The 11,771-nt window shown below is 41.8% G+C and overlaps 1 protein-coding gene across 1 annotated transcript in view; it reads left to right on the forward strand.

The window, feature by feature from the left end:
• Positions 1 to 11,771, forward strand: part of rspo4 (R-spondin 4) — a 60,927-nt gene that overhangs the window by 21,185 nt on the left and 27,971 nt on the right. Inside the window, exon 4 of the mRNA XM_050037725.1 lies at positions 6,335 to 6,541. Within this exon, the coding sequence (XP_049893682.1) occupies positions 6,335 to 6,541 (207 nt within the window). The remainder of the gene's footprint in view (positions 1 to 6,334; positions 6,542 to 11,771) is intronic.

The raw sequence follows: 11,771 nt of genomic DNA on the forward strand, positions 1-11,771 counted from the left end.
AAGCGGTGTGAGCCCTCACGTCCAAAAATGTGTGGACACGTACCATTACTCTGTATTATGATCAGGGTTTTGGGACATCCCGTCCGTTCAGACACCTGGATTAGCCCTTATGTCAGGTCTAAGAAAGCTGAAAATCATGCTGCAGCATTTAAACACACAACTTGTTTTTAGGTTTCTGATGACTGTCTGCCATGTGTGCAGATGCATCCTAAACATATGTAAAACAAAAAAGATGTAATGGTCGACTACATCCTGAATAAAAAAGATCAGCGGGGACACAAATAGTCTGACCCTGACGTATTCTGTTCATGCTGATCAGATGTAGAAGCCACAGCAGAGAAGTGAACGCAGCTGGAAACCAGAGTAGGTTTATCTTCACTCGATGACGTTCAAAGAGGACACTGTCATACTGTGACACTGGCTGCATGTGAAAGACAAATATATATTTGCTGCATACATACTACTAGACACCTTGTTAATGTTTCAAGTAAACTTCCTATCCCATGTTCCCAAGGATAAGACTCCAGAATATTAGTCTGAATGTATACATACTGATTTCTTAGAACACTGTCACCCAAACTACCTACTTGCAAGACCAAACCTGGACAGTTGTACATTTTTTATGGAGCAGATACATTAAAACTTTAGGTTTAACCAGCTGCATTATTTTTTCAATATCGTAGATATGCAAAAGGTATGATAACCGTCACCTTTCATATCACTGTATACCCTTGAAACGGTATATCGCTGCAACCCTAGTCTCAACAATGCTGTGGTTAGGTTTAGGCACATAAACAATTTGGTTATGATTTGTAAAAGATCATGTTTTGCTTAAAATACGCGATTTTGGGAGCAATATCCCTGTTGGAAAAACAGTGACACGTCACTAAAAAACACCCAAGTTTGGTGCCTAAAAGCTGCTGGCTAAAGAAGTGACAGGTTGCTACAAAACACCCATGTTTGGTGCCTAAAAGGCTGCTGAGTAAACAGCGACACGTCACTAAAAAACACCCAAGTTTGGTGCCTAAAAGCTGCTGAAGAAACAGCCACAGGTTGCTACAAAACACCCACATTTTGTGCCTACAAAGCTGCTGGCTAAAGAAGTAACAGGTTGCTACAAAACACCCATGTTTGGTGCCTAAAAGCTGCTGGAGAAACAGCAATAGGTTGCTGCAAAACACCCACATTTTGTGCCTACAAAGCTGCTGGCTAAAGAAGTGACAGGTCGCTACAAAACACCCATGTTTGGTGCCTAAAAGCTGCTGGAGAAACAGCAATAGGTTGCTACAAAACACCCATGCTGCTAAACAACGACAGGTCGCTACAAACACCGAAGTTTGGTGCCCAAAATCCGCTGGAGAAACAGCCACACGTTGCTATAAAACACCCATGTTTGGTGCCTAAAAGGTTGCTGACTAAACAGTGACAGGTCACTAAAAAACACTTGCATTTGGTGCATAAAAGCCACTGGAGAAACAGTGACAAGTCACTACTAAACACCCAAGTTTGGTGCCTAAAAGCTGCTGAAGAAACAGCCACAGGTTGCTACAAAACACCCACATTTTGTGCCTACAAAGCTGCTAGCTAAAGAAGTGACAGGTTGCTGCAAAACACCCATGTTTGGTGCCTAAAAGCCATTGTAAAATCAGCAACAGGTTGCTACAAAACACCCATGCTGCTAAACAATGACAGGTTGCTACAAACACCCAAGTTTAGTGCCCAAAAGCTGCCGGAGAAACAGCCACAGGTTGCTACAAAACCCCCACATTTGGTGCCTAAAAAGCCACTTGCTGAACAGTGACAAGTTGCTACAAAACACCCACGTTTGGTGCCTATAAAGCTGCTTGCTGAACAGTGACAAGTTGCTACAAAACATCCACGTTTGGTGCCTATAAAGCTGCTTGCTGAACAGTGACAAGTTGCTACAAAACACCCTCGTTTGGTGCCTATAAAGCTGCTTGCTGAACAATGACAAGTTGCTACAAAACACCTGCATTTGATGCCTAAACAGCTGCTGGAAACACAACAATTACCCAAACTGGAGCTTGTCAGGCATCTCGCTTACACCCCATCCACTATCCCCTCCACCTCCGATGACAAAGTTAGCTCGTATACACTTTAGAACATACACAGTTTAACACCCGTGTAACCTTTAGTGACTTGTATTTGCTGTTTCAAGTTACTGTCTGTTTTGAGGTGGGTGAACTGAAAGCGCACTGACCCCCAGCCAGCTATAAAACGCAGGTCCGCTCTACAATGGATGCATCAGTAAAGCTAATCTGAGAGGTTTAATGAACAGCAGACATGTTCCTGCACAGTCCTCTCCTTTTATCTATGGACTGCCTCTCTGGCCCTGTGGCCACTTTTCTGCAGTATTTCACGTGTGAATGTTTGAGTATTTCATCAGTTTGTGGGTTTTTTAATCTCGCATTGGGCTGATTTTAAGTCAAAAAATTTGTTTTTTGATAAATTGCACATGTTTTGGTAAACTACACTTTGTCTCAGTTAAGACCATGAAACGAGAAAACAAATCTTGAAATACTTTCACATGGATCAAATCATTGTTCTCAGAGAAGTGGCTTTATCAAAGTTAACAAACTTCTTATCAAATGAAATACTGCTGACGCATCAAATTTACATATTCTGCCATCGGGACAATTTGTCTTTAAATATTTGAAACGATCTTCTGAGAACTGAGCCTTCGTCTGGTTTTGTGGACACGCATGCACTCCATTTCTTTCTCTTCATCTATTTCTCAGCTAAGTTTGTTCTGATATGGAGCCAAACTTTGAATGCAACACATGATTCACATTAAAAGTCTTCAGAGAAGTTTAAGAATTTATCTTCATATCTCATAGTGTATCATCCATCCCTTCTAAGTAAGTGAGATATATTGTTGAACTCACTCATCATTCGGTTCTGTTTGGGACTCCAGATTCCCCCTCTGCCGTCCACCTGCAACATCTGCAGCTACTGTTGTTCCTTGGCATCGTGACCACATCTGGTTTTCATGGCCATGTTAAGGTTTCATGTCTGACTGTTGGTACACACCTCGAGCAACTCCAGAAAAGAGTCACTGGAAATCTATTCATTTTATACCCAAAATCTGACAATGATAATGATGATTACCAAGAAATGTTGTCCCGTCTTGGCCGAGGCTGCCAGTTTTTCCGTTGTGGACCGCGTGGAAAAACTTGCGGCGACTGATTTTGTGGGTGACATCACTCATCAGCAGCCAGTCACTAGGAGTGTAATGTCCCTCGATTAATGCTTCAGCTGGCATTCATCTATCTTCAATGATAGCAATGTGGTTGCCAGGGGTCGAAAGAAAACATTAGTCTTTATATATTGTTACCACTCCATGGGGTATGGTTGTAATTTATTGGTTTATCTTATTCATCTCAGTACCTCCATTTTTCTAATCAATGTATGGAAGAACACGCTCAGCCAAGAGATTTTTTTTCAATGGATGAAAGAAGAGTTCTTCTGGCACTCTCAGGCTGACAGAGGGAGAATGAATGCAAAAAGTCTTGATATCTTTATCAGGCATATAGTAGTTACAAATACTGACCACTTTCAACCTCACTAGGTCTTTGCCTAAAAAATGCCTGAAGAACTTTTCTTTTCTGTGACTTTTTTTCCATCTTTGAGAGCATCTGAAAAGAATACTTCACCTGCAAAATGAGTTTGTATATTAATTACTCACCATGTGTTACCTTGAATTTCTGAAGGAAACTTAGTTTTTCTCACATGCCTTCAAGGTGAATGGAGAATCCAAAAAAGGCAACAGCAAAACTATATCAAAACATCTGTTTATAAACTCTCGCACAACTCGTGTAGTTTAATCCAAGTCTCATCTTTCCAGTTATACTCTCAGTACTTCCAAACACATGCAGTTTCACTGAAACACAATGATTTAAAACATGTCAGTACAAACAGTCTCATGCACAGAAAGTTTGAAATCTGCTAAAGCAGGTGTGCAGGTGCTCAGACACGTTCAGGGTGTGCTATTGAAAGGCAGAAGTGTTTTAAATTATAATCACAGTGCAGCCTCACTATACGCGATAATTTTGCATAAACTTGCGTCGTGCCTCTCCAACTGGTTGCTTGTGGCTGATGGCATAATGTAAGCACCATTTGAATTTTTGAAATTGTCAAACCTTCTCATCGTTCCACCTGTTTGGGCTGCATCGCAGATATCCCAGCATGCTTTGTGCAGACAATCATTTGCTCCAAATACACAACAAATGGGAGAAAATCTCTTGTCACGTATATTAGTGTTGCTACATCAGGCCACTGCTCAGCCTCGCAGCCAACTTTTCCCAGTGGCCACTCGCAGTACTGCAGCTAAAAAATCCTGTGTGACCCAAAAAGCAGTCTTCCCATAGACGACCATTATAAAAGAGACATCTGTAAAACCTGACAGTTAGTTATGACTCTTTCTATCACAAATTTTGATCTGTGGGGGGTTTATATTTGTAAAACTTACCTAAAGCCGAGAAAAATGATTTAAAATCAATGACATCATTACAATGTAAAGTCTATGAGCCAAGCAGGAAGTTGTGGATGGAGCCAGCAGAAGAAACCCTACTGCAAATATTCAGTGGGCTGCATACTGTGAAAGTAAACCCGAAAGCTAAAAACTTTTTTGGCGTATGTGCCAGGCGAGCAACTCCACTGGAATGAATAGGCGCCATCTTGTCATCTAGTTATTATTCAAATCTATTAGCGTAATCCTAAGTGCTATATTGTAGGCAACTGGACTTGCTTGCGTTTCTTGAAGATGTTTCGCCTCTCATCCAAGAGGCTTCTTCAGTTCTAAATGACTGGTACGAAGTTGCAGGCTATAAACCCTGTGTGGGTGTCGTAAGCCACCCCCTCTACTTATCCTCCACCTACAATGCAGTCTTGGGATCCCTCCCCAGACGACTTCACACCCATTCACCCCTGGTCCCACCTGACCCTAACAACTCACATGGTGGCCAGGTGGGTCAACGACTCACATTGTGACCTTAACGACTCTGACACTAAGAGCTCACATGTGATACGACTCTGCAAGGGTTCCCACCCACACAGGGTTTAAAGCCTGCAACTTTGTACCAGTCATTTAGAACTGAAGAAGCTTCTTGGATGAGAGGCGAAACGTCTTCAAGAAACGCAAGCAAGTCCAGTTGCCTACGATACAGCACTTACGAATACCATGACCTGGATGACTGAGAATCTTCACCGACTATTAGTGTAATGTTTTAGCAAAACTGCATGGGTTTTGCAAGTACTGGATATGAGTGGATGAATGAGACTGCACAAGCTGTGTGGAAGTTTGTAAACGGATGTTTTGATATAGTTTTGCTGTTGCTAACGTGGCTCCCAATGACTTGACTTCATTAAGAATGTTTGCCTTTTTTGGATTCTTTGTTTACCATTAAGGCATGTGAGAAAAAAGTTGTCCTTACAAATTCAAGGTAACCAATGTATACTCATACAATGGTTCATATAATATCCTACAAAAATTCACACACAACAGTTCGTATGGTATCCTGCAAATTAGCACCGCGCAAATGACATTAAGTTCTTAATGCACTTGAAGTGAAGTTGTGGCGGTTTGGTTCAGGCACGTAAAGTTACTGTGGTTAGGTTTAAGAAAAGAAATATGGTGACGATGAACCTTAACGTGACTCAAAGCTCACATGGGTCTTAACACCTGTCTCCTGGGGAAAGTCCTGTGATTTCTAACCCATCCACCACCCAACCTGCCTCCTTAGCAAATCGCTTCCCTCTTTATTCTTTACTCCTGTCAGCACATTGGTCACATGGTCGCAGCCTTCCAAAATAAGTGGGTTGTACACAAACTACTGGCTCATGATTACCGCATGCGTACAAATTTTGGTGCAGCACTTTTTGTAGGACCACGTACGAATGTATGTATATACAAATGGTCATTTTGAGAGTGAAGTATTCTCTCTCTTTTTTTTTTGTTTAAGATTTTGTTTGGTATTTCTGTTTTATTTGATAATGAGAGAAAAAGAGAGGAAAGGCAGGAGAGAGAAAGGGATGACATGAAGTAAAGAGCCCGGGCTGGACACAAACCAAGGCCGTTGCCTTAAGGACTAAACTTTAATGGTGCACGCTCCACCTGGTGAGCTACCAAGGCACCACGAGTAAAGTATTTCCATGGATTCATTACATGTGAAACTGGTTGAGTACTTGGCTTCTGAAATCCTTTTTTGTCTTCTCTTCAGACATGTGGTTTTATAAAGTAAAATTCTACAAAACAAGTCAGAATTTGAATCTTTTGTGTCTGACCTTGGGAAATCTTAACCCTCCTCTCTCTTAGAGAACTGTCTCCTGGCTCCTTTGGGAGAGTGGAGCGAGTGGAGCGTCTGTCTCCGTAACGGCGTCGCCTGCGGCTACAGGTGGGGCAGGCAGACCAGGACCCGAGGCGGGGGGCAGTCCGGGAGAACGCCTGAAGAGAAAGCAGCATCACTTTGCCCGTCCCACAGCGAGACACAGAGATGCAGGATGAAGAAAAAGTGTCCTGAAGGTGAGAAAGGAAAACAGAGGTTACAGGTGCACACAGTAGATTTAACTATCATCATATATGCATTTGAAATCAACCACAGACAAACTGCAGCAGTGACCGGCTGCTACTACTTTGTTCGTTATTGCGTCAGACTGCCAACATCTGTGAATTCCCTGCGTTGTTTGGTCTTGTGTTACGGGATGTGTTGACACACGTGTGCAATTTATAATGCCAAGTGGAAGAGATTGGACCTTATAAAAAAATCCAACATATGGTACTTCTAATTAACACTTGCAGGCTGACGTTAACAGTTTTCCCCTTTCAGTAGCAGGAGCTTGGTGGTGGAGAAGGAAAGGGAAGCTTTTTCATCTTTGGGAATTTAGGATGTTTTGATGCAGACAACATGTAAAAGGTTCATGGGTTTCTTATTGGTGATGGAGGCCTGATGTACAGGTGGAGTCAGAATACACTATGTGGGTAAGATCATGCTGTAATGTCTTGTTGGCACTGTTAATGGTCTTTGAAGAAAGTTGAAGTTACTGACTGATAAGCGATGCTCATGTTGTACACAGCAAACAACATGATGATGTTGTTTCCAATGGATGTTTTTAAACTATAACTGCTTAAGCCAAACTTACTGCAATACTTCAAGCTTATTTTCAAGAAATTCAGTTTCATAAAGCAAATTCTGGCCGACAACAATTTCCAGTGTCACTTAATTACTATGAAGTAAGCCTCTCTCTTACTTCCTTTGCTACTGCTGTATAGTGTTCATCACATTCAAACTGCAGCACGATTACTACTTTGTTAAAGGTATACAACCATAAAACTTCAGTTAATTAGCCCCTTGCTTAAATCACTGAACTCAACAGGCCTATGTTTGGGATAGGCGTTTACATGAGATAGGCTTCAATTCCTTTCACACAAAACTGCTGCACTGCAAAGATGGGAAATACAATCAAATTGTTCAGTATAACCAGTGTGAATATTACTTGTTTAACATTTTGGTTTTGAATAAGAATTATGAAGGAGTCACCACTTTTTTTGCATCACTTTTGTTAACCAGGACGTAGATCTGAATGAACTACTGTCTTCTTTGGTGCTCATGGTTTCAGTAAAATGAAATGAACGACTGAATCTTACCAAGCTAACAATATGTGTAGCATGTCCAGATTGACAAAAGTTTAAATACTTTTATTTGTATGTGCAATATAAGAAGCTAACTAGCATTAGCTTCTGAGGGTGGCGAACAACCCACATTTATGCATCCAAAGAAGTTCTATACTAATGAACTACATGGCAACCAGACCGGGCGTCCGATTGAGGTGTTTATTGTCAAAATGAGTAGCCACACCAGGCTGGTAAATGGGACTGGATGTTTAATTGGGTGTTTAATTGGGACTGGACTTTTAACTGAAGTTTTAGGGTATGCAGGATTGTCTGTTACTGTTTGTTAACATGCTCGCCAGGGAAAGCGAAAGTAAAAGCCAACCCCAGATTCACTCTCGTTTGGCATTTCACCTCACTAGAATTGCGTTTTTTAAGTGTCTCTTGGATGCCTGCTGTTCACGGTCTGACACCTGGGTGCTACGGTTAAATAAATCCACAATGTCACCTGAGCGCTGCGGGGTTACACACCCATGAACGTCCTGAACACAGAAAATAAGAAAACACAGGCAGAAGGCAGCATCTCTGTAGAAAAATACACCACCATACATTTCTAGTGGGTCATAAGTGATGACTGTGAGTGATTACTTCTATTCAAGTCTATATATTGTGTTTTAGGAAAATCCTGTATGGTGTATTTTTAAGGTAAGGGGATCTTTGTTGCCATGAATACAACACAAAATAGTTCTTGGATCTGGTTGAATTTAATAATGTATGAAGCAAGAAATAATTCACTTGTGGGTGACACACAAAAAATGTTCTCAGACAGAGAGGGGAGTTATAATAAATATAATAACATAAAAATTAATTTTCCAAAGACATTGTGTTCATACCACTATGAAGAGCATGTGTATATTTCAATTTGTGGGGCAAATGTGTGGAGTGGTTTGGATTTAGAACTTAAGCGATGTCAAAACAGTGGTGATCTCACGCTAACAGTCCGTCTGCAGAGAGCATGCTAGAGTGTTAGAGTAAGAGCAAAAGCTGAAGCCATCCAGGGTGCAGTGGCAAAAAAAAACAAAGACAACATTTTAAATATTGTGCACACAAGATTAAAAAAAAACACCTTTCAGGACTTAAGGGGCTCCATATACATCAAATCAAATCAAATCAAATCAAGAGCAGCCACTTGATTCAGGTCAGGGGACAGTTAAAATAAATGGCCTGGTGAAGTCCAACTTTTTCTTGACTCCTCCACACTGACCTCTTTACGCAGACTTTGTCGCTCTGTAACTTCACCTGACTTTGCTCCAGTCACTGTTAGGCCTACTGAAGCTGCTACAAGTGACAACAACCACTTGTACGTAAACATGTAATTTTGGGGCACTTGCCGAAGCGTCCAATTGCGTCATTTCTCTTGGGCGGATGGTCTGGAAACATCCCTCGGATCTTGTCATAGTGCTGCTAACAAACTGAGGGCTGTTCATCCGTTCTGGTCAGTGCTGCTGCTGCTGGCGGGGAACTCTCAGGTAATGCAGAGTTCACCTGATTTTGTTGTGTTTGAATCATTACAACGCAGTTTGGAAGCTTTTGTTTATGGCAAATGAAATATGACACAAACATGGTGCGAGCCAGAGTTCCTGATGACGGCATGTTGTGGAACAAGTGAAAGGCTGTGGGGAGGAAACCACTTTCTAAATGTTTATCTGTTTTATTAGGAGAAGTCCCACATGGGGTGATTTTTGCGTAAGACATGTTTGTGACAGAGTGTTATGGAAAAAGTGAGAACAATTTTGCAAAGCAGCGTTACTAACAAGAGCCGCTGTGAGTGAGGGAACACCAGTCACACGAACTTGATATTGCTGCTTAATGACATTGTTGGAGTGGCGTATCTCACTGAGTGTAATCCCGTGCAAACATCCACAAAGACGCATCAACAGACCCTCACAGAGGCTTTCTGTCCTGAGCACCGAAAAATAAAAGTTCCAGATGGAAACAGAGGGGAATGAAGTATGAAGATGAGGAGAGCGATAACAGACCCCTGTACTGTACGTCCACCTCGCTCGGCTCCCCGTGGCTAAAAAAGGACTTGTATTTCTTTATGTTGGCTGCTCCGCTGTGAGATACCATCTTAAAACATCACACCACCTCAGCTCCATCAGGGGTTTATGCTTTACGCTGCTTCCATCCAAGGATATCCAGCCTCTCAGATTTGGTGTAACTCACGGAGATAGGAGTAATCATGTCCAGGGCGTAATGCTCGTCATGTGTTCTGTGTTTGTGAGCGTCTAAACCTGAAAATAGACTCCGATGGCAAAGAAAAACTCTGAGAGCTCTGTGTTGTGGAAATGCTGTCAATACCGGTTAAAATTTGTATTGAAGAGAACAAAAACACAGACTATTTAGTCCATTATGCTTAGGCCCTCATCAGCAAGAGAACTATTGTGCTGGAGACAGTGCCTGGCTCTTGTTTTTAACTCTGCATTAAATTAATGATGAACTTCATAAAGATATTCCAAAACATTAAAAAGCAAACTTGGCAGCGCTCTCTGCTTTCCCTCCAAGACCGAGCTGTTGTTGTGACCTTTTTTATTGTTCCATATTTTCTTCCTCTTACACAAACAGCGCGAGAAGCTGTGAAACATTTAAGTAGTGTGGAGGAATGTACAGAGCTGCGCTGTTAACTTTTTCCAAACTGGTGAGAAAGCCAACAGTAATTTCCCTTTTAAAGCTCTGCAAATATTGTCTTGTTTTAGTGTGTGTTGGTGTGTGTGCGTGCCTGTGTGTTTTCCACTTCTTCCACAATGGAAGGCATGTCATTTGAAGTAATTATCATTATCATTGTCAGATCGTATGTCCGGTGGCATTAGCAGAGGAAGAAATCCGATCCAGCAGAGTCTGGCGCGGGGATCGGGCCCGTGGACCTAATAGCGCACATCTGGGATAAAAGGGTGCTGTGGCATCTCCCTGACATTCCTCTGTTGTTCCAGATTAGACGGCTCTAGTCTTTTAATTCCCGCTCTCTTGTTGTCTTATTGTTTTCAGATGATGAGGAAGGACGTGGGTCTCATCTCTCGTCCACCCTCCCTCCTCTGGGTTTCTCTCTGTCTCTTCACCGACGGCAGCAAACTGTCTCGGGCTCACAGAGGGCTTTGTTTCTTCTTCTCTTGGCTATTTAGCAAAATCTAACATAGACTCTTCAGATGTTTTGCTGTCGGGGAATGTCTTGGCAACACGAATATATTTTCGTTTGGATCCACGTTATCTTATCGACAGCAACTTTTAATGAGCGGTGGCCCAGCTGTTAGAGAATCTGAGTCACAGGTTCAAGTCCCAGTCAAGTGTTTAGAGGTGAAGATCTAGTAGTTGCAGGTGGTGCTGCTGTGGCTCTCTGCAGAAATGTGTGCTTTGATTTTGGTTAGAGAAGCGTACTTGTAACTGGAAGGTTGGCAGTTCAATTTTCTGGTCCAACAAGATGGGCAGGCCAAGTAAACAAACAGCATCTCATTGATTTTAGTTCAGCATTTAATACCATGCAACCCCACCTGCTTCTGGAGAAGTTGAAGGACATGAATGTTAACACTACCTTGATCAAATGGTTTTAATCCTTTTTAACTAATTGCACACAGCAAGTGAAGGTCAATCAGACACTGTCAGACATCAAACACTGTAATACAGGAGTACCACAAGGCTGTGTGTTTTCACCAATACTTTTTACACTGTACACCAATGACTGCAGGAAAGTATATCCTAATAATCTTATTTTTAAATTTGCAGATGACACAGCAATTGTGAGTCTTCTGCGTAAGGACATGGACTCTTTTGCATATCATGATGAGATCAACACCTTCATTAAGTGGTGTGACAAAAACTATCTGGTTTTAAACGTGTCAAAGACACAAGAGATGGTTCTTGACCCAAGGCAAGTGACTACACACGAGCCAGTGGTCATTAAAGACCAGATTATCAATCAAGTGGCCACATACAGATACTTAAGGGTCCATATCGATAACCTTCTTTGCTGGAAAGCACACATTGACAACTTGTGCAACAAACTGCAGCAGAGACTGTATTATCTGAGACGACTGAGGCTCTATGGGGTTAGCAAGCAGATCATGCTGATTTTTTACAGAGCTATTTTAGA

Source organism: Epinephelus moara, chromosome 24, assembly GCF_006386435.1.
Source record: "Epinephelus moara isolate mb chromosome 24, YSFRI_EMoa_1.0, whole genome shotgun sequence".
NCBI lineage: Eukaryota > Metazoa > Chordata > Actinopteri > Perciformes > Serranidae > Epinephelus > Epinephelus moara.